Genomic DNA, 24,845 nt, shown 5'->3' on the forward strand with positions numbered 1-24,845 from the left:
AAAGATAGGGATGTATGTGGAAGGAGGTCGGACGTGTCTTTACGCCCATTTGATCAACGAGCGAGAATCCATCCGTAGCAACGGCATTGACGCATATCCAGTGAAGAGAGCGTTCACACATTTTTCAGTCTAACAAATAATTGCTAAAAAACAATATTCGCAGACTAGAAAAATATGTGAGGCGCAAGTGGCTGGATCGGGAATCGAATCCGTCTTTTGCTTTCCGGGCAACTGCTCTAGACCACTGAGCTATCCAGACCTCACACTTAATGCTGCTTTTTAACACAATGACATGAGACTCCAGAGCGATGTTGGTCACTCGATGGATGCAATGCCGATTGCCATGGAGGATCCCTGAAAGATCGCTCGCTGACCAAATAAGTGCCCGTGGTGGTATTCGAGTGCATGCTGGTTTCCGATTGGCCTTCCGTATGAAACGGCACCAACGAGCACAACGCCGTAGAGTGACATCTCCCAAGATTCTTCTAGTATATACTAAAATCCCCACTGTACCAAATAGCAGTGGCAGATATAAGGCATAGATATAAGACCCTAATATAAGGCCGAGGCAGGTCTCCAGATAGGGCGAGGACAGGCCTCCAGACAGGAGCCCTTACAGTTTATGTAAAATTAAAAAATGATTTCAAGCCTCATAACTCGGAAAGTATTTAATGAAAATTAACTTAATTATAGTTTTGGAAAGCTCTCGAGATGAGCTACAAGAATATGCAATAAAAAATTGGAATTTCCGTTTACAGAATTCAAGGTGACCTTTACATGACCTTGACAACGCTCTTCAAGGTCATACTGATATCGCTATGTAATGCGTTACTTGAACTTACAACTTTTGTCTAAAATATTTTTATCTGCCGCGCTCTGTTTTTGAGATATTCAATTGATAATACGGGTGGTCTGCGACACCCTATATATATATAGAAATATTATTATTGAATATCTTTTTTCATTATATTTTTTTTTAAATTGTACTAAGTCTATCATAATATTTATGTATATATATATATATATATATATATATATATATATATACAGGGTGTCAATTAAGTCCCGGGACGGCTGAATATTTTCTCATGTAAGGTATTTTCGAAAAAGGTCAAGGTCATTTCTGAAGTAATTTTCAACGAGGAATTCAATGGTGACCTTCAATTTGACCTTGAGCTTGATCTTCAAGGTTATTTGAAGGTCAAAGTGTTTTTTTTAAATAGGAACCCCTATTTTTGATTGTATATTCTTATAGCTGACCTCGAGAGCTTTCCAAAACACTATAATAAAATATTTTTCCCTCAAGCATTTATCGAGTTATGATGCTTCAAATCATTTCTTAATTTTACATAAACCGTAAAATATCTTGTAAAATATTCACTTTTCGATTATTTTACCTTAATACTTTTATGTACAAAATAATGAGAGGAATCAATTGGCGTAAAGAAAACATATAGTTGTTTTTAAGAAAAAATATGTAATTTGCAATTAACAATTCCATATTTTTTCTTAAAAACAACTATATGTTTTCTTTACGCCAATTGATTCCTCTCATTATTTTGTACATAAAAGTATTAAGGTAAAATAATCGAAAAGTGAATATTTTACAAGATATTTTACGGTTTATGTAAAATTAAGAAATGATTTGAAGCATCATAACTCGATAAATGCTTGAGGGAAAAATATTTTATTATAGTGTTTTGGAAAGCTCTCGAGGTCAGCTATAAGAATATACAATCAAAAATAGGGGTTCCTATTTAAAAAAAACACTTTGACCTTCAAATAACCTTGAAGGTCAAGCTCAAGGTCAAATTGAAGGTCACCGTTGAATTCCTCGTTGAAAATTACTTCAGAAATGACCTTGACCTTTTTCAAAAATACCTTACATGAGAAAATATTCAGCCGTCCCGGGACTTAATTGACACCCTGTATATATATACAGGGTCTACCAAAAGTGTGGAAACCCCTAAATATCTCGGAAAATATACGTTTTACAGAAAAGTGTTTCCAACAAAAGTTGTAGGGTTTAAGAAGATCTATATACTGATTCTATCAGTTTGACCTTGGATGGCGTCGTCAAGGTCAGGTCAAGGTCACATTGACTTTTTTAAATGACACCCCCTACATTTGATTGCATATTCTTATAGCTTAATTCAAGAGCTTTCCAAAACACTATAATAATGTTCATTTTTATTAAGTACTTTGCGAGTTATGAGGGTTGAATGATAGAGTAGCGCCGGTATTAACATTATCCAAGGTGTACTACATGGAGGTTACTCGCTCGGATTTGCATCTGTTGTGTGTGTGATCCAGCTAACTAAGGCAAGATCGGTCGTGGATCCAGTCAGCAAAAGCAAAGACCCAACCAAATTACAATCGAGCATTTAAAGACCTGGAAAGCAATCGACATAGTAAACAGTAAATAAATTTGTGGATGCTCATTTATCATAATAATTGTTCGAAATGTGTGCGTGTGCGTGCGTGCGGTGCGTGTATACAGAGATCAGGTTAGGTTGCACCAAACGATTGCAAATGTGTTTCAATGTGTTAAAGTAAATGCTGAAAGTGGCTGCCATTTACTTCCTGACAATATGCTAATCTTTGGTAGAATGTAGAAATGACTTTACGATTCGTTTCAAAAGGTATCAAAGCCATTTCATCCCTTATTCGCTGTATCAATTCGTGAATGGTTTTAGGTTTTGTTCTGTAAACCTTACTCTTCAGATATCCCCATAGATAATAATCAAGAGGAGTTAGATCTGGTGACCGAGGTGGCCAATCCTCTCCTCCCTCATTTCCGTTCCTTCTTCCTATCCACCGTAGCGGAAAAGTCTCATTTAAAATACGACGTGGTCCTGCACCAAAATGAGCAGGAGCTCCATCATGCTGAAACCATATTTCTTGGAAATTATTTGGAAAAGTATTCTGTATGGCTGGAATTATTTGATCAACAAGTAATCTCTCATACCTTTGAGCGTTCAAATATTCTTCAAAAAAAAACGGCCCTATTAAATAGCCATCTATTCTTCCGCACCATACATTTATTTTTTGTGGATGTTGTGTGTGAGTTTCCCGCACCCAATTCGGATTCTCATCTGACCAGAAACGAAAATTTTGATTATTAACTTCTCCCGTTAAGGTAAAAGTTGCCTCGTCTGTGAAAACAATTTGATAAGGGAAGATGGGCCGGACATCTATTAGTGCCATCATTCTTTCACAGAAATGTATACGACGCTCCTCATCTCCGTTTTGCAATTCTTGAACGTATTGCAATTTATATGGATGGAACTTGTTCTTCTTTAAAATTCTCCAAACCGACATGGGAGCAATATCGTGAGTTTGAGCGACTCTCTGAACACTAGAATTGGGATCTTCAATAAATGTCTGCAGAACATCAAGTTGTTTTTCTTCGTTGGTTGCAGACAATGGTCTTCCTGACTTAGAGCGATTTCTTACGCTACCAGTTTGTCTAAAACGTTCTATTGTTTTTAACACAGTGGACTTATTAATTCGACGGTTCGGATACGTGTCATTAAATAATCGAACGACATCAGAGAACGATCTTTCGTTATCACCCCATCCACGCATCATGAGGATAGTGATTCTTTCACGTTCCGACAAGTCGCCAGCCATTTTTAAAACGTTTAATTTTAATTAATCGTACGTTGTATTTGGACGATAACAATTAATTTCTGCTTGCTCAAAGCTGAAGTTAGAAGGTGCTCGTTCTTTGATAGCTTTATACATTCTTAGTTGAATTTTAAATGCGAGTTAGACTGCATGTAGTGCGTCACATAGCGGTAAATGAAGGAACTAACGAGACGTTTCATACACGTTTTATGGAGCAATTTTTTGGCAATTTGACTTCAGCGAAATATGAGGATATGTTGAGGAATCGATCTTGCCTTAGTTAGCTGGATCACACACACAACAGATGCAAATCCGAGCGAGTAACCTCCATGTAGTACACCTTGGATAATGTTAATACCGGCGCTACTCTATCATTCAACCCTCATAACTCGCAAAGTACTTAATAAAAATGAACATTATTATAGTGTTTTGGAAAGCTCTTGAATTAAGCTATAAGAATATGCAATCAAATGTAGGGGGTGTCATTTAAAAAAGTCAATGTGACCTTGACCTGACCTTGACGACGCCATCCAAGGTCAAACTGATAGAATCAGTATATAGATCTTCTTAAACCCTACAACTTTTGTTGGAAACACTTTTCTGTAAAACGTATATTTTCCGAGATATTTAGGGGTTTCCACACTTTTGGTAGACCCTGTATGTATATATGCATGCGAGGCGAGAATCGAAAACAGAACAAAACTCGTCACATTTGTTTGCGATTGGCGGTTTGATTTACTCTAATAAATTGATCCAAGTTATGCATAATTTGAATTTTAAGTATAAGTGCTAAAATTTTACAATTAACTTAACTTTTAGTACACATCACATTAAATTAATGATTAAATTAATTATTATTAAATTAATTATTAAATTAATTATTCGATGTTCAAAAACATTAAATTATAGTTAATATTTTTTTGTTTATTGACTCAAAATCTTATAAATTAAATACACAATATTACAATTCAATGTAATGAAATTTATCTCGTGCTAATTTAATAATCACTGTTGTTCGAATAATTGTACTATTACATAAATCATTTTTTCAAAAAATCTCTCACAGTTACGCCAAAAAGGCATTTTAAAAGCCTTACACTTTATTTCTTCAAGCGGAATTATTATGGATTCTTCGGATAATTTTGAACACTTAAAAATTCCAATTTTTCGAGAATCTAAATCATCAACGTTATATAAAGAATCCACTTCCTGAAATTTCTGTACTTCCAAATGGTAATTATTTGTATCGTTTACATACAATATATTTTTCAATATGTACACATTACTATCAAATGAAATGCAACAATTGTTACGTTTATTTAAATCATACGTAAATCCTCGAAATTTTATACTCGAAAATTGTTTGGTAATTCTATGATCGGATGACTGTACAAGAGGGCCATTCCTTTTTGCATTAAATGCGTGTGCGACTTTTGTAGAAGAAATTTGTAATGATGGTTGTCTACATTTCTTTTCTTCAAATCTTTTATATATTTGTTGCAATTCTTGAGAAGGTTTTCGTACCATTTTCCGGAAAAAAGTCATATTATTTTCAAATGGAAAACATGAAAAATGATCTAAAGGTCCAAAATTACGAGCATCGTTTGTCAGATGCAAAAGACCATGCGTATTATACGATAAAAATCTTCTGCCGTATATATCAGCGCTTTCGGATACAAACTTTCGTAATATATCTTCGGCCATACCAATTTCACTCATCGATCTCTCATTGAAACTAATCAAAATTCGTATAGCGTAGTGTAATTTCAAAAAATGCTTAATTCGCTTATCCTCTCCAAATAAATCAAGCATAATAGTTGGTCCTGTATAGAGCAAAAATTGTCGATATTCTGTTGCCTTAAAACGATGTAAATAATTTAAACTTCTTGGTTTGCGAGAAAACTCTTTTGGACAATACTCAGCAAGAGTGATCAGGCGATCTGAAATTCGTAATATCACATCTGGCGATAATTTTTTAGATTGAAATTTTCCTTCTATTAATGCTTCAAATATCTTCTTCATAAGTCCCAAACACACCAAGTGCATGTAATCGTGAGGTGTTTGACTTACTGGTCCTAAAGGTAAACTATCTAATGCAGATTTACCGCGATGATGCTCGGGATTTTTAAGTTGTCGAAAATCGTTGTCATTTCTTGCTGGATAATTTTCTCCTTTGAAAATGACTGATGAATCAGTTTTGCGTCTTTCGCAAGGTATTTTACATTTATGACAACTGTTGAAGCCCGTATGTCCAACAATATTTAAGCAATCAGCCCTTGCGGGTGTGTCAGCTATAAAACATCTTACTTTTAGCTTGATTATTCTGTTTTTATAACATATTCCTTCTCTAATAAGATCTAATAATTCTTCATTGAAATCTTCTAAAAAGTCTGCAAAATTAGCAGGTTTCTTTTTTCCTGCGTATAATCCCGCAATCATAGGACTTCTATCAGGAATATTAAAAATTCTAAATTGTATAGGATAAATATCGTATTGAACATTTTTGTATATATTGGCTCCATCAGTACTGAAGTCAAATAAGATTGTTGATGGTATATCTGTATCTGCAGTTTTCGAAAGCATATTCAAAATATTAGGCTTTATTCCAATATGAATATATTCCCCGGGATTAACGATTCGAGGTAATATACGATGTCGTGGAGTTTTCAATAAACTTCTGGCATCCTTAGGCAATTTGACAAGACATTTATGTTGTCGCAAAACATATAGAATTGCATTAATTTGCACATGATTCATGTTGGTACGAGAACATGAATCTGCTAATTTTTCAGCAAAAGTCATTTCTTTTTCAGGCTTAGCAATAATATTTTCCTCCTCAATGAAAAAATCATTCCTGCCGCCGCTGTTATTGTCACTGAAATTATCGTTATCAATCATATTTGAATCAGAAGATGAAGTATAATAATTATTGTAAGACTGTTCATTATTATCGTCAACTGTATTCATTGATTCATTAGTTTCAAATAAGTATTCATCTACGGCGATATCGGTTGTTGGTTCGCTTTTATTGTTTTTAGAAATCGCAATTGCGTGTTCGTGATTCATGCGATCTTCCGATGAATGATCATTATTAAAATTATTGTTAGTAATAATATTCGTTTTAACAGTCTTGATTTGCATTTGACGACGTCGACGTTTTTGTCGCTCAGACAAATCATCTGCCTTTTTTCTTTTGTAGACTAACACTTTCTTATTCATTATTTACTTACTATTTCACCAATAACCTTTTTACTTACAAAGACGCAAGAGACGCCTCCTAGTCTTAGCTTCGCGCAAACTAGACTGAAACAATTGCCCATTTACCAATAACATTGATAATTGCTAACAATTTCCGAAAATATCATTCTAGAGAAGTTTAATTTCATTACCTATACATTTTCCCGAAAGTATTTGATTGATTGTGATATTATGCTAGATTCTTCTAATATATCTTACATATCAGCTATATTAGCATGTTTTAAGCATGTTTATGGTAGTTACTACTTATATAGCTATCAATGTAATGTAAGTTTTCTTCTATTGTAATGTATTATATTCTTTAATTATTTAATGTCTATCATTTCACGTAAGAATATCTAAGATATCAGTAAAGAATAATATACTTATAATTTTTTCTATCTATCGTTAAAGATAGAATACTACGAAATAACTAATAGTAGCTTATTGCTAAGTCTATTAAATAGGTGGAAAATATGAAACATGTTGTTTCTTATAATAGTAAATCTATATAAAGCTTGCAATTAAATATATATTATCTCGATATTGTTAACTACTAAGTTAGTTTATCCTACCTGTGCTATCTGGGATATGTTGTAATAAGAAAGATTTGTTTCTTTAAAGAAATCATTGCACGTTTTTATAAAATAAATATATAAATAAATATATAAATAAATATTTTTTTAAACAAATATGAATATAATTTATATTTTAAAAGGAATTATTAACAAGGGGAACCCACGTGCTAGGAAATGAAGTTCGGGATGAGGTTTCATGTTATAATAGTAGTATTCGAAACTTATAAAATGAATAAAAAATGCATTTTCTGACATGAGACGTTATTTATAATATTCACGAATATATGTCAGAAGATAAGATATGCATTTTTTATTCATTTGGAAGTAATTTTAATAGAATAATAAGAATGTTACGATTAAAATAATATCAAACACAATATAAGTAGCATAAATTTAGTTAAATATGTAATTATAAAACTTATATTATCAGACTAATTAAAAATTATCCGACTTACGCCATGTTTGATATCATTTTAATTGCAAAAATCTCATTAATTCATTGAAATTATTTTCAAACCGATGAAATTAAAAATAAAAGTTTTAATTTTTATTTTATAAGATGTTCACATTATCGAGAATTGCAAATGGATAGAGGAAGCGAAGAAACCCATTGCAAGAGACTTCGGAACTCTTTGATGATAGGTCATCTCGCTCGCTCTCTATTCATGATTTTGCTTTCTCCGTCACACTTGACAATCGTGATAGACAACTCGAAAAGATAAGCAGACCCAAGAATCGAGAGCGAGCGAGACAGTAATAGATGCGAGCGAGACAATAATAGGAGCGAGCGAGACAGTAATAGATACGAGCGAGACAATAATAAGAGCAAGCGAGACAGTAATAGATGCGAGCGAGAGAAAAATAATAATGTAAAAGAAAGATCCGATTCTCGAGCTCGAGTCCTCGTTACACGTGCTATTTCTATTTCATTCGCTCTTATTGTTATTTCGCTCGTTCTTATTATCTCGCTTCCTCATGTAACTTTTGCATCACTTTAGTAGTTAGTACTAGGCGGATTCTACTCAGGTCCTCTCAGGGAGGTGAGGTGCGAGGGGATCTCAGCGGAGCGGGGGTATGACGTCACGCGGGATTGCGGGGTGGAAGATGCACGTGTTGGATGTTTTATGACATGCATAAACAAGAAAAAAGAGCGGTATTCTTTTGAAGATGATTTGGGCCTAACCCAAAAAATCATTTTTTATCATCTTATTTTATTTTATTTTATTTTTTATTTTATTTTTTATTTTACTTTTTGAGGAAAAATTTTAACAGTGCCAATGTTCGACTGCTTTGTCTCCCCCCGCTCCCCCCGTTTACATATCAGCGCCGATGTTCGGCTGCTTTGTACTCTCGAGGTACACCCCTAATATAGATAATTCCAGGTTTTTTTTTCCCGTTCGACGTATAAACAATAGAGATTAAGCGGACAAGCTTTCAGAGATTGTCGGGGACAAAAATTTTTTTTTGCAAATGGGATATTGTAAAAAAACCTTTTATACCCTTATATATATTTTTAATAACTTTATTTCATAAACTTATATTTTTGAGATATTTCGGTCCAGCCTTTGTCCCCCGTTTACATATCAGCACCGATGTTCGACTGCTTTGTGCCCTTGTCGCGTGAGAGAGAACGATACTTATAATAATAAGACTTATAATTAATGCGAGAGCGCACGAAGGATTGGAGCGTAAGGAAAGACATGTAAATAATTGCATTTTTTTGTTATAATTAAAGATATATAGTATAATTTATTTGTAATTTATTTGTAATTTATTTATAATTTATTTATAATTTATTTATGTGTGAATTTAATAAAAAGTATACAATATAAAAGAATTAATAAAGAAATTAAATTTTCGAACATAAATTTTCGTGCGTAAATTTTCAAACATAAATTGTTCGCGAAAAAATTTTTTAAGACATGTACAAGGCATTTATACATACAGGGTTGGGCAAAAGTCCGGAAACGGTCAAATATCTCGAAAAGGATCAACTATAGCGAAAAATTGTAAATAGCAAAGTTGTAGGGCTTAAAAAAATGTACCTAATGATGACTAAAAATTTTACTTTGAGTGGAGGACGAAGATCATATAAAAGTCAAATTGAATTTTTTAAATGGAACTGCCTACTTTTTATTGCATATTCTTATAGCTGACCTCGAGAGCTTTCCAAAACACTATAATAAAATATTTTTCCCTCAAGCATTTATCGAGTTATGAGGCTTCAAATCATTTCTTAATTTTACATAAACCGTAAAATATCTTGTAAAATATTCACTTTTCGATTATTTTACCTTAATACTTTTATGTACAAAATAATGAGAGGAATCAATTGGTCTAAAAAAAAACACATAATTGTTCCGAAGAAAAAATATGTAATTTGCAATTAACAATTACATATTTTTTCTTCGGAACAATTATGTGTTTTTTTTTAGACCAATTGATTCTCATTATTTTGTACATAAAAGTATTAAGGTAAAATAATCGAAAAGTGAATATTTTACAAGATATTTTACGGTTTATGTAAAATTAAGAAATGATTTGAAGCCTCATAACTCGATAAATGCTTGAGGGAAAAATATTTTATTATAGTGTTTTGGAAAGCTCTCGAGGTCAGCTATAAGAATATGCAATAAAAAGTAGGCAGTTCCATTTAAAAAATTCAATTTGACTTTTATATGATCTTCGTCCTCCACTCAAAGTAAAATTTTTAGTCATCATTAGGTACATTTTTTTAAGCCCTACAACTTTGCTATTTACAATTTTTCGCTATAGTTGATCCTTTTCGAGATATTTGACCGTTTCCGGACTTTTGCCCAACCCTGTATATATTTTACTTCCTCCTTCTCCTCCTCCTTATATATTTTGTCCAATTCTTTCTCATCTTTTAAATGTGGGAAGGTACAACGCAGAAAGAGCATGAACATCCAAATAAAAATATCCAATATGATGGTCGCAGGGGACTGCTCCTGAAACAAAAGAAAACATATACATTTCATTAGTTTAAATAATTTAATAATTTATTTTAAGATACTTTTGATATAATAAATTAAAAGATACTTACAATGTTATCCATGACTCATCTATTTTAATGTTTGCAAACAGGGCACATGTCGCATGGCATTACTTGATGTAAAGATTTCCTGCACTCTCTGCATGACATAGCCTCTATATTACAATAAGTTGTGGTTCTATGTTCTCGAACAGATTTAGCCTCAACAAATAAAAACGCTCGTTGGATAAAGCATTCGGTGCAATATTTCGAATTTTCTTCATTTTCTTCATAATACCACGATATGCAACATATTTTTAGCGTTTCATTCAATGTCAATATTTCAGATAGTTCTAGGTGTCGTTGTTTTTTTTGCCATAATTCACCATCCTCACTATCATCACTATTATAATCACTATCCGTCAACGGTTCTATTACATCAAGTAACATTTCATTATCAGGCCCATCCTCGTCTGATAATTCGTGATCACCAATATCCATCTCTCTCTCCTCTCTCTCTCTATCTCCATCCTCTCAGCCACAATCAGATCCATATCGTAATCATCATCATCGATAATAATTACTTCAGCCATTGCACAAGATTACACAGAAGAGCAACGAAAGAAAAACACAGAAGAGCAACGAAAGAAAAAATAATACTCTAGTGCAGCTCCTTTTCCTTTTATATATTTTTTAACATAAAACAATATACAGCTGTATTCCTTGGAAGAGGATTGCATCTTAGGGCACAACCTTTTTTCTTTTCTTTTCATTTTCTTTTTTTTTTATCGATGTTCATGTTCTTTCTGCGTTGTACCTTCCCACATTCAAAAGATGAGAAAGGATTGGATGAAATATATATAAAGAGGAGGAGGAGGATTGAAACATGTCAAATCATAGTACGGAGGCGCGGGAGATGTTTGGGGACGTGTTGGATGTTTTATGACTAGCATAAACAAAATAGAGCGGTATTTGAAGAGGATTGGATGTTAGGGCCGGCCCAAAATTATTTTCCATATTTTTTCTTGGAAGAATTGCAACGTATCAGCGCCGATGTTTGGCTGCTTTGTGCTCTTACCACGCGTGTGAGAGAGAACGAATTTTTTCTGAGATGTGAATAAAAAATGATTATTACGATACACCATACTTATTTATTTTACGCAAAGATAAAAAGATTTAGACGAAATACAGGGATGATTGAAGCGTGTTCAAAAATGAACGAATCTGCCAAAAGATGGGCAGAGCAATTCGCGATCGCATTTGCATTAGCCGCGCCGTACACTCATAACGGCGGCGGCCGACGCGCGCGCGCGACGCTTATAAAATTCTTTACGAATCCGAGCGTGACATTTTACTTTGAATTATTAACGTCTTTCCACCAAACGGTCGCCCGAAAGGAGGGGCATATATCAACAGAGCAATAAGCTAGTCTTGACTTTAAAACATTATCAACAAATAAACACGACTAGAAAATTCTAAGTCTAGAAAATTCGAGCGACTTCTAGCCTCCTGTTGATATATAAACCCCTTCGCGCGACCGTCCTCATTCACTTGCGTTAGTATTCCTAAGCAACAGTGCGCTACTCCTCGGAAACGAATTTCATAGAACCAGAAGTTCTCGCCGGCCTTCTGGAGTCCGTCGCTTGCGGACTTTTATTCTTCGTCGCTTCAAATTAGAAAATCGCGTTGCTTTCCGCGCTATATTATTGAGCCTTAAAGAGAGATACTTTATAATAAATCCGATATCGATAGATAGTGATTTTTTTTATTGTAAATAAGACTAAGTGTAAAATAAACTTTAACTTTAAACTATTCTCGCTGTCACTTTGTCTCCTACCGCGATCTCGCACAAAGCGCATCAAGTCACTGTGATTTGAGCGCATCGACACGCCGGTTGTAGGAGAGTATAGTGGTGTCCTGTTAGAAAGATTTTTGCGCGATTTCACGTTCAAGCGAACGGTATTGTTTATCGTGTGCAAAAAGTGCAAATGCTCCGTAGAAAAGTTTGACGTAGTGTAAAAAAGATAAGAAGAAATGGAAAACATCGAGCAGACTGAACGCGATCTGATGGAGCGATCTCACCAAATTATCACCTTGGGCGAGTATTTTGCATGGCTGCAGCGTTGCGAGGAAATAATCAAAGAGCTCGAAGAACGCAGTCGTGTCAAGCGTCCGCGACTCTTGATCGGATGTAGACAATCCCTGGTAGCCAAAATCGCGCGACTCGAAAGTGCAAAAATTCGATTGCAGAGACGATTTATTCCCAGTGGTGGCGATTACAGCGATGACAATAACGCGGAAAGACTCGATTGGCGAGAGATCGATACCGCGTTTGATAGCCGAATTTTGACCGGTGCTGTAATTAATACAAACCATATCGAACCTCGTCAATTTCTCGAGGATGCCGAAGACATTGTGATAGAACATGTGCAGGACGCTCTAAGAAAACACAACACTGTAAAAGTGAACACTGTGTTTAATGGTGAATTTGTGGCCGGAGATAAACGCGCCAATAAAAGTGTAAATACGAGAAACTGTGAAGTCTTTCGCACATCGGATTTACACGAGTGGTACGAACGGCGCGTTATCGAGTCCATCCTAGCATCTCTGGAAGAGTTTCAGGAACGCGACAGCGGGTGGGCTTTGTCGCGAATACAGAATTTAAATGTAAATATAAACAAGTATAATCCTTTGTGTGCGGGATGTCACATCAAGTTACCGCGAGAGATTGCAACGAAGAGAGCGGTGATAAACGTGCAATCGAAAGACAATGCGTGTTTCGCGTGGGCAGTGGTCGCCGCCCTATACTCCGCCGAAAGGAACGCGGAACGGGAATCATCGTACCCGCATTACGCGACAGTGCTGAATCTCCGGGACATTGAATTTCCAGCGACTGTGAATCAGATTAAGAAATTTGAATATGCAAATAACATTTCAATCAACGTGTACGGCATCGAAGACAAGAACGTTGTCCCGATACGTCTTTCGGATCAGAAGCGGGACAAGCATGTTAACTTGCTGTACATTGAAGATGACAACAGCGTGGGACACTTTGCTTGGATAAAAAATTTATCCAGGCTTGTGAGCTCACAACTGAGCAAACATAAGAATCACAAATATATCTGCGACCGGTAAGTTTATTTTATATTATTTGAATAATTATAATTTATATAATTACAATATGGATTGTTTAAATCTTAATTAAAATTTTTCTTTCTTTTACAGATGCTTGCATTATTTTGGTTCGGACGCCAAGTTGCAGTCGCATACGGTCGACTGCGGGGAGATGAACGACTGCGCTATCCGATTGCCGAGCGACAAAGACAAGTGGCTCGAGTTCCACAACTACAACAGGAAAGAGCGGCTTCCATTTGTGGTCTATGCCGACTTAGAATGCGTTTTGACCAAGATGGAGGAAGAGAAAGAAAAGAACGCGTACCAGCATCATCGGGTATTTAGTATAGCGTATTATATGCATTGTTCGTACGACGAATCTTTATCGGCGTATCATTCGCGTCGTAGCGCCGATTGTATAGCATGGTTCGTCGAAGATCTTAAAAATTTAGCGATTCGCGTTAAGAATATTTTAACGATTAATGTCCCTATGGTAAATTTAACATCGGAAGAGTGGGAAAAATTTCACAGCGCAACGTATTGTCATATATGCGAAAAACCGTTTACGCAAGAAGATGATACACGCGTACGCGATCATTGCCATCTGACCGGTCGGTATAGAGGTCCAGCACACTCAAATTGCAATCTAAATTACAAAGAATCATTATATATTCCGATAGTATTTCATAATTTATCAGGTTACGATGTACATTTTATTATCGAAGATATTGCTACGGCGTTCGAAGGGAAAATCGAATTACTTCCGATAACCAAGGAAAAATATATTTCGTTTACAAAAACTGTTAAAGTCGCACAGGACAATTGGAAAAATTATATAAAATTAAGTTTTATCGATTCATATAAATTTCTTACGGCAAGTCTCGACAAATTGGTATCTTATCTAGAGAAAGATAAACTCAAAATTTTACATTCACAATTTCAAAATTTATCTGCAGAACATTTCAATTTTTTAACGCGAAAAAGTGTATTTCTGTACGAATATATCGATTCCGTCGACAAGTTGCAAGATACGTGCTTACCACCGCGTGAATCATTTTACAGTTCTTTGACCGGCGAAACTGTACCCGAGAGCGATTACGCGCACGCCGAGAACGTTTGGTCGCGATTCTCCATTCGGACGCTAGGCGAATATAGCGATTGTATCTGAAAATCGACGTCTTGTTATTAGCCGATATTTTCGAAAACTTTCGAGATAAATGTATCGAAAGTTACGAACTCGACCCCGCTTATTACTATACTCTCCCCGGATACACATGAGACGCCATGTTGAAGCATACGAAAATCACGTTCGAGTTGCTTACGGATATCGACATGGTTATGTTCATCGAACGCGGTATACGCGGTGGTCTGAGCCAATGTTCCAACAGATACGCGCACGCTAATAACAAGTACATGAAAGAATCGTACGATCCAACGAAACCATCGTCATACTTGATGTATTTTGACGTTAATAATTTATACGGATGGGCAATGTGTCAACCGTTGCCCTATGCCGATTTTCGATGGGTCGACGACGCACAGTGGGCCAAAGTCCCGAAAAGCTGGCCAAAAGTCAAAAAAAGAATTTCGAATTTTAGAGAATATTATTACATTTTCTAAAAGAGAACTAAATTCCCTATTAAATGTTGCCAACCCTAGAATTATATCTCCTATACCTGAAATTTCAAGTCAGTTCAAAGTTGCCCTTCGTACGGAACAGACGTGACCGTCAAGAATAACGAATATTTTATATCTATAGTCTTGTGCGTTTATTTCGAAAACGAAGTGCGCAAATTCAATTCTGTAAAATGGATTCTATTCCTGGAGGTAAGTATAATAAAAGACGATAATAACAAAATCTTTTTATATGTGTTATATATAGTAGATTTTAAGTTGAATTTAAGTCAGTAAGAAATTATATATTTTGAAAGAATTAAATTTTCAAGTAGCCAAATAGTTATGTATTCCACCTCATTCCGAAATGTTATTAGAACCATCTTTTAGCTTATATTTCTCTCCTTCGAATAAAAAAAAATTTAACTGCCCATATCTGCCCTTCTGGTTTTGCGACAATTTTCTGTACGAGCGCTCTGCGCTGTGAGTTTCGGTAACCTCCAATAGTTCCTGGTGCAATTATGGATGAGAGATATACTAGTTTCGATAGTGGATCTTCAGGAACCGACACTGAGTCTGATATTCATTGCGATTCTGATACTGAATTGGATTTTTGTTTATAAAATAAAAATGTGTTTATATTGTACGCGAAATATATATTTTGTATATATGTATATATATGTATATGTTTTGTATATATATGTATATTTCTTTTCTTTATTACCGACCTCGAAAACCTCAGGTATCAAATTTCGATTACATTAAACATATTTAAAGTACATGTATCCGCCATATTGAATCCGCCATATTGAATCCGCCATTTTGTTTTTTGCAATTTCGACTTCAGATTCGTAATCAGCGGCCTCAAAAACCCCAGGATATCAAATTTCATGCAAATAAAAAAATGCTTTCATATTTTGGCCATCTTTTCGAGATTTTGGCCCACTGTGCGACGTGTCGAATTTTGACGCGTCATCTATCGCGCTAGATTCCCCTACAGGCTATATCCTCGAAGTCGATCTCGAATACCCGCGACATCTTCACGATACGCACATTGACCTACCGTTTTGTCCGACGCGCGACAAGCCGCCCGGTAAGCGGGAATTCAAACTGCTTGCAACGTTATACGATAAGAAGCGTTACGTGATACACTACCGTAACCTACAGCAGTGTACGCGTCACGGCCTTCGTGTAACAAAAATACATCGCGTATTACAATTTACGCAATCTCCATGGCTTCGCAATTATATCGAATTAAATACACATTTTAGAACACTCGCGAAAAACGATTTCGAGAAAAATTTATATAAATTAATGAATAATGCTGTGTTTGGCAAAACGATGGAAAATGTGCGGAATCGTGTCGATGTAAAATTATTAACAAAATGGGACGGTCGATACGGCGCGGAAGCGATGATCGCGAAACCGAATTTCCATAGCAGAAGCGTTTTTTCGGAAAATCTGATTGCGGTAGAATTGCGCAAACTCGAGGTGAAATTCTACAAACCGATTTATGTGGGTATGTGCATACTCGACATATCCAAGACATGTTTGTATGAATTTCATCACGAGTACATGTCTCCTCATTATCACGATAAATGTAAGATTATGTATACCGACACAGATAGTTTGATATATCACATTGAGTGCGTTGATGTGTATAAGAACATGAAGCACGATATCGCCAGATTTGACACAAGCGATTATGCGGTGGGCAATGCGTACGGTATACCGCTTGAAAATAAAAAAGTACCGGGCCTGATGAAGGACGAAAATAACGGTGCCATAATGACCGAATTCGTCGGGCTCAGAGCAAAGATGTACGCATTACGAGTCGATGGGAAAAAGGATACAAAAAAAGTTAAAGGCGTCAAGAGCAACATTGTCGCGAGAACGATAATGTTTGACGATTACACGCGGTGTTTGAAAGAAAAAATTGAAATGACACGCCAACAGTCGTGTATACGATCTAAACTGCACCAAGTATACACGATCCGCGAAACGAAAATTGCTTTGAGTCCGTACGACGATAAGCGGTATATCGTACCCGAAACCACAGATACATTACCGTGGACATTATAGGATACCATTGTAATATGTAATGTAAAATATATAAAATGTAAAATGTGTGCGATAAATTATCTATTAAAAGAATTATTAATAAAAATTTTTATATTGCATATATTTTTATGTAATGTAATGTATATTTCATACATCTTATTATCTTATTAAAAAAAAATACATGTACTATCGAAAGGAATATTAATAAGGATTTTTTGTATTTTTTTATATTTCATATATTTTTATGTGTATTTCATACATCTTATTATAACTTATTAAAAATACATGTACTATAGAAAGGAATATTGATAAGGTTTTTTTATATATATTTTTATGTATATTTTTATTTTTCAAATATTATAATGTTATACATATATATTTTTTCCAGAAAATTAAAAAATAAATACTGTATGATTAATTAAATCACATTGTCTTTATGTATCCAAGAATTGTGTGAATTGTCAAATCCCAGTCATTTCACGTAAACCTCATCATCCCTCCTGCGCAGTACTTTCTCCACGAGATACACGTCCGGATAATTCGCGCGATGCAACTCGTGTTCGTAGAACGCTCCAGCAATAGATTTTTTGCGATAATCCTCAAGTAGATAGCTTACGGGATTAGTATGCTGCACTTTTATAATTTTAAACACCTCGGTTGTCCAATTTGGCGTGTAACCTTTCTCGAAAACTGTCTTGTACTTGCTAACGCGTACCGAGTCACCTACTTTGAATTTCGCCGGACCCGCGATATTTACATGGTTGTACACAGTAGCCAAGAGTCTTTCAGCGATCGCGGGGGTAACGTCGACGGGCCGCATACCGATCGTTCGATGCTTGCGCGCGTTGTAATTCGATACGAGTTCCGGCAACACGTTGATCCACTTGTAAGATCCGTTTAGCGTAAACATCTTCCACATGTCGTTTTTCAGCGTGCGATTGAATCGCTCAACGATCGATGCCTTTAATGTCGAATATGTAGAATAATGATTGATGTCGTGTTTTCGCATGAGCCGTTGCACGTCGACGTTATAAAATTCCTTCCCCATATCGGTCTGTATATTTTTCGGACACCTCTTGCTATCTCGAATTATCTCGGCGATAACGTCAGCTATCTCGCTTCCACCTTTACTCTTGAGTGGTACGGCCCACGCGTACTTGCTCAACGCATCGATGACAGTGAGTATGTAGTTGTAACCTCTGTTGAAACGAGAGTACGGACGCATCTCGACGATGTCGGCTTGCCACAGGTCATCGTATCCCCGCACTATGATGTGTCTTCGGGGGAAATTTTTTCTCGCCGGTGCGTGCAGTTCATTTACCAACTGCCGTTTCTCTAAACTATGTTGTTTCTTCGCTTCCTCGATTATTCCCAATCGTCGATCCATCGTTGTTTTGATTCGTCGATCAAATAAACGATACGTATCACCATGCGTTTTATTATTCGTTGTCACTCTTTAGCCGTTCACTGCCGTTCGACAGCCGTTCAATAGCCGTTTCTGACCCGTTCATAGCCGTTCAATAACCGTTCAATAGCCGTTCGACAGCCGTTCAATAGCCGTTGCTGACCCGTTCGTAGCCCTTCAATAGCCGTTCGACAGTCGTTCAATAGCCGTTCCATAGCCGTTCGATAGCCGTTCAATAACCGTTCAATAGCCGTTGCTGACCCGTTCGAGGTCGTTTCCTCTTCGATCGCTGTCACTCATTGTAGTTCGATAATCCTTCGTAGCCGCTCGATAAGCCTTTGTAGATGTTTAATAATTGTACAATAGCTGCTCCTAAACTGTTCGCTACAGCTCATTATAGGTTGATAGCCGTTTCTGAATTAGTGTTAATCGCACGTCGAAGTTCGTTTATCGCAATCTGCAAAGCTCGCATATCCTTCTCGAACGCAATCAGCTTCTCGTCTGATTCTTTCTGTTGATTCTTCAACGTTTTAACATATTGTTCCACATACAGTTTGTTGACTGCATCGGTATCAGCCTCAGGTTGCGCTACACGACGAATCTTGCGCGACCTCGCGTCATAGTCCGTAGCGACGCGACACAGAGCGTTTCGACGCAAGTAACTTGTCACCAATTTACTCCAATGATCGTTTGTGCAGATTTCTTCATTTCTCCGTTCGAATAATCCAAATTTGTTGATAGGCATTTTTTTTTCGATGTGAGTAACGTCGATCGACTGATTAGTTTTGTCGAGACACCGTTTAATTTATAATAAGGCCAGCTTCGCGAAGTTCCTCTATGATCGACAGAATCTTGTCATGAGCGTTGTGGCCAGCTCGGCGCGAAGCGTCGAGCAATCGTAGGCGATCCACTAGCTCGTTGGGATCGTCCCAGTGCACGTAATCGATCTTATTGTCGGTTAGCGTCATCGCGCGAGGCGTGAATACTCCCGTTTTTTTTCTTTTTCGATTCGATCGACATCAACGGTGCGATTATTTGTTTATACTTGTATCCCTTGTTGCTCTTTAATTGACCTTGCGCATCATATTGACGTTTATGCGCATTCGTCGCCATCAATATGCTCTTATATTTTTGCATATCGTCCTCAGTGTATATGACGTCGTCGGGAATTCTCTTGAAGATCAACTCGTATAATCCTGGTGTACCAATATACCTCACTTTATCTATGATTATAGAGTCATCTTTGTCAATGTCGAATCGTTTGTTACCGAGACGCATTCCATTCTCGTCGAAATAGACGCCGTACACGTGATCGATCGTGTTTTTTCTTTCGTCACCGCTAAGAAGAGCACCTATGTATTTTTGCCCGAGTGATCCCAAGTGTTCTCATAACACTTCTTGACCTTCCGACGTTTGTAATCTGTTTCGAACGGATGTTTCGAGCGGGTTGCCCGAGGTTTCGAAAACTTCCTCTTGAAACAGGTTTTTTTGGGATTTTTTCGAGAACTTCTTCGATCTCATCAAGTAATTTGGGTATCCTGGATTGTACGGTTCTCGTTGTCCCGGACGGTGTGGAGGTTATCAGCGGTGTAGAGGTTAGCAGCGGTTCATCCAATGTACGCGGCGTCAATAAACGTTTAGCCTTCAATCGTTTCCTCTTTTTCGGTGTCGCATCCTCCTCCTCCTCCTCCTCCTCCTCCTCCTCCTCCTCTTTCTCCTTATACCGCTTGATGGGTAATGTTTTAATTATAGTGTCAGCGTTACTCTCCGGCTCATTTTTCATCGCGATAAAGCTAGAGTTGTCGGCGATTTTTTGTAGTGGCTCGATAATAGGTCTAAAATGGGTCTTGACCGCGATATCGTCGTCGATCTTACCGGTCTTTAAAGCGCGATGTTTCTTGCGGATCGATTCGCTCGTTTTCTCAATCTCCTTCGCAATCTTTTCACGCTCATGAATATTATCGCTTTCAGCCATGTTGACGGAATGTCAAGCGTTTCACCCTTCTCGACAAAATGTTGGCAGCGACTAATCGTTTTGCGGTATCGCGAACACGTTAAATCCTTTTCTGTATCGCCCGTTCGTAAGCGAGCTGTCCTTATCTATCACTAGGAATCCATACTTTTGTTGCCAACAAGTACGACATAATTCACTGAAATCCTCGTACGACATGTCGGTATTCACATGATCGTTGTACACGTGTTTCAAGTTGGTACCATCCTGTTTAAACAAGATCAGCAGGTTCGCATTGTCGCGTATAAGATGTTTTGATATTCTCGCGTACGTCTGACAAAGATAGAAGCAGTCGACGTTCGAGTGACGACCCATTGAGAAGTACTCTCTTATCGTATCTTGCTTGTCGCACGCCACGTCATCGAAGACGAAAATCGAGTTTGGATGTGCCTCGCTCGGTGGAATGACGTCACTGTTATTCGAGAACGTAAAGTAGCCGATTTCGTCGATCGGCGTCAACAAATTCTCCAGATATTGATATTTTGGCTGTTGCAACGACTTCGAATATACGTACACATTCTCGAAACGTACACCGTGCGGACTTTCCAGTAGACTTATCAGAACGTTGGTTTTACCACAATTCGAGGGTCCGCATATGATCGCGCGTATAGTAGTCGGTAGCATCGTACCGTGCCTGCCCATTTCCGCGTTGTCCCCCATTAATCGTAATCTGCTATCGCAATTTCTCACGTAAATCGTCAAAGATTGTCGTACGAATCTCATTTTTTTCAACACTGTTGATTGGATCGAACGCCTGCCTATTTATAGGTGCGCGAAATCACGAGTCGCTCAGTAGAGGAAAAATGTTCATTCTGCTATCAAGTCTTTCCGACATTTACTATTTGAGCGTCGAACAGCTACAATTTGTGTCGAAAGCAGTTCTGTTGCGAATGTGCGGTGATCACGTTCACTACGTGTGGGACAAGCTTCCAGAATATATAAAGGCGGATCCGGAGGTTCAGACGTATCGTCGCTGTTACAAACACTACAATCAGCCGTGGCAGGAAACGCACATCGACGGTCCGGCGCCATTGATAAAGAATTGCAGCGAATGTCAACGAAAATAGGTAGAGGCCTATTAAATCACGCGATAAACGCACTTCCGATCGAATTACATATTCCCGGCTATCAGTTTTGCGGGCCAGGTACACAGTTGGAGAAGCGATTAGCCAGAGGTGATCGAGGTATAAATCCATTGGACGCTGCGTGTCGCGAACACGATATAGCATATTCTTGAAGCAACGATCTCACCGAGAGACACGCTGTGGATAGGATACTCGCCGAGAAAGCGCGGAATCGCATCGTTGCGAGAGATTCGACTCTTGGTGAGAGAGCCGCAGCTACAGCTGTCTGGACAGCGATGAAAGCTAAGACGAAGCTCGGTATGGATCTGAAGACAACGAAGACGAAGAAAGAACGATGAAGAAACGGATTCTTCTGGTAGCGAAATGCGGCGGCATATTGCCGATTCTACCAATGTTGGGAGCGCTCGGATCCCTGGATCGGTGGAGCGGCTGGTGTAGCAAAAGTGGTGAACGACAGAAAAGACGCGCAACGTCAGTCGCAGGAGATGCTACGTCACAATCATGCCATGGAAGGTCGTGGATTATATCTCGCTCCTTACAAACACAGACGAGGAGCCTCACCGAGAAAAAAAAAAAAAAAAAAAACGTCAAAGAGACGCTAAAAATGCCGCAGGGTGCAACTACCAACGTACAATTGCTGCAACTGGCAAAACGTATGCGCATTCCATATTTTAGAGGTATTTTCATGCGCAACTCTTTACCGATCGGTTGTATTTATCAAAACGAGAGCGGCATCGTAAATTTGAATAGCGTTGAAGGACCAGGTACTCATTGGGTAGCGTACGCAAAGAGGGGAAATCGCGTTATATATTTCGACAGTTTCGGCAATCTTCGACCACCGAATGAACTGGTGCGATATTTCGGACGAAACGTAACGAAGATACAGTACAATTACACACCTGTTCAAACTTACGATCAGAGCATCTGCGGACAATTGTGCTTGCAGTTTCTTCGAACGGTCGATGCGTGCGAATTTAAAAGACTGATATTGCGCTATTTAACTCAGTATTCGTTAAACAGTTTTGCCGACATGTCTATGACATTCACGTTGAGTGGGAAGAGTAGCGTTCTCACGACAAACTTCTTTCCCGCGGTAGATTTGGGCGACGATACATACGAACTCGATCTAACGGATTTTGAAACTTATCACACAATACCGAATGTGAATTCCTCGAATAATAAATTTTACTTTGGCAAAGACGACGCGGAAATTACGATTCCCGAGGGATCGTACGAGTTGCGAGATATACATGAATTTTTGAAACGTGCAATTTCATGACAACATCGCGATACGAAAACACATTGGACGACGACGGTGTCAATGAAGATGACGAATATCCGATAGTGTTCCGCACTAATTACAATACGATGAGGAGCGAGATCAAATGCATACAGATTAACTTTAGCAAACCCGGCAACATTGGATCGCTGCTAGGATTCTCGAATCGTATTCTCGAGTCGGGAAAATGGTACAATCGAACATGCCGATTAACATTATCAACGTTAATATTATCCGCGTAGAATGTAACGTGACCGCGGGGCGCGTACAACAACGGCAAACTCGTTCATACGATACATGAATTTTCACCGAGGAGTACCGGCCGCCGGGATATAAGATATCGGAAACGCCAGCGCAGATCATTTACCTGCCGATCATCGCGCGGAGCATTACGGATTTAACGTTACGCGTTGTCGACCAAAACGGACGATTGCTCGATTTTCGAGAGAAGAGATCACCGTAAGATTGCACGTACGACGGTTGCAGCGATAACGTACGTATGCGACGTATGAGATGCTCGTGTTGAACGGATCGAAAGACGTGAGAGATAACACAATCTTTATGAAATCAGTGACACCAACAACAACAACAACAACATCGACGTTCGCTAATATCCAATCATCCGAGAAAAAAAACTCAACACATCGAACGTTGCGTTTTTGCAATCTTTTGGGATTCGCCGGTGCGAAACAGCTGAACGATGACCGACATCCTCAACATCGGTGACGAACCTATCTTTGACGATCGTATCGTCAAGATCGAGACTCACACGTACAACGCCAATACAAACGTTCGGGCACAATGACGAGATAAGAATACCCATACAACAACAGGATCTGTATACGCTTGCCGCATGAGAGTTTCCTATACATCGAGGGAAAACTAACAAAAAACAAACCAAAGCTGGAGGAGAAAATGAAGTGTTACTGGGAAAAAATTGCGTCGCATTATGTTCGATGAGATTCGATACGAACTCGACGGTGTTGAGATTGATCGCAATAGAAACGTAGGAATAACTACTATGCTCAAAAACTATGCAACAGCATCATACCGATAGACATGTGATTTTGAAAAATGCCGGCTGGGGAGACGTCTACCTACGCGCATGGACATTTCAATTTTGCGTACCGCTCTACATGTTGCTGGGATTTGCAGAGGATTACAGACGCACCGTGGTGAATTAACGCTCGTCACGAATTGATCTTGATACGATCGCACAACGACACAATTGTCTGCTTGGAAGTTCTTCGGTGCAGGAGCCTGTGATCGACATATTCAAGATACAATGGCGAATGCCTCACGTGCTGTTGAGCAAATCAAAAAAGTTGTCGATGCTGCGTGCCTGGAAAGCGGACGATATCTCAGCATGGCTTTTTCGCATCGTGGGATCTGTACGAGTACCGCTATTGCAGTTTACAACCAAGCATTCGTGGGCCATTAAGACTGCGACTCAGCTGAGAACCACGATACGTTATCTTCGCTCTGCAGACAGTCGGAAGAATGACATGTCTAAGGATGTGGTGCATTTGACGACTGCAAATTTGATCCAACGTGAAACTCTATCTGAAATTCGGAATATTATCGTACGACGATATGAATCTGGATTTCGAAAAAAGTTAGATATGCCCATTCTGTATGAAACATACGCACGCTTCTGGCAAGATTATTACGGACACGAGTATCTCGAGCCGAGTCTCTACCGTCCTGAAGTTTCTACAACACGGTCCGTTTCATGATTATCGCATTGTTCTCACAAAACGAATCGGTCAAGCAGGACGGCGACCGTGATGTGAGATTGGAATTCAGAGGTGTAAAGAGAACGTGCCGCGAATACCACTG

The 24,845-nt window shown here is 38.0% G+C and overlaps 1 protein-coding gene across 1 annotated transcript; it reads right to left on the reverse strand.

Moving 5' to 3' along the window:
- Positions 1–5,434: 5,434 nt before the first annotated feature.
- On the reverse strand, positions 5,435–10,938 carry LOC112637231. Its single transcript, XM_025406452.1, has 3 exons — positions 10,824–10,938; positions 5,549–6,194; positions 5,435–5,453 (listed from the first exon to the last, which is right to left on the reverse strand). Exons 1-3 carry the CDS (start codon positions 10,936–10,938, stop codon positions 5,435–5,437), a joined length of 780 nt encoding a protein of 259 aa, XP_025262237.1.
- Positions 10,939–24,845: the final 13,907 nt, after the last annotated feature.

Source organism: Camponotus floridanus, unplaced genomic scaffold (assembly GCF_003227725.1).
Source record: "Camponotus floridanus strain SB8 unplaced genomic scaffold, Cflo_v7.5 scaffold143, whole genome shotgun sequence".
NCBI lineage: Eukaryota > Metazoa > Arthropoda > Insecta > Hymenoptera > Formicidae > Camponotus > Camponotus floridanus.

Excerpts from the sequence above, each read along its gene's own strand:
- LOC112637231 (XM_025406452.1), bottom strand. The coding sequence starts at position 10,938 with ATGGATATTGGTGATCACGAATTATCAGACGAGGATGGGCCTGATAAT. Across the intron at positions 6,195-10,823 it reads TAGTGATGATAGTGAGGATG|ATACAGATATACCATCAACA; the intron begins GTGAATTATGGC and ends CGAAAACTGCAG.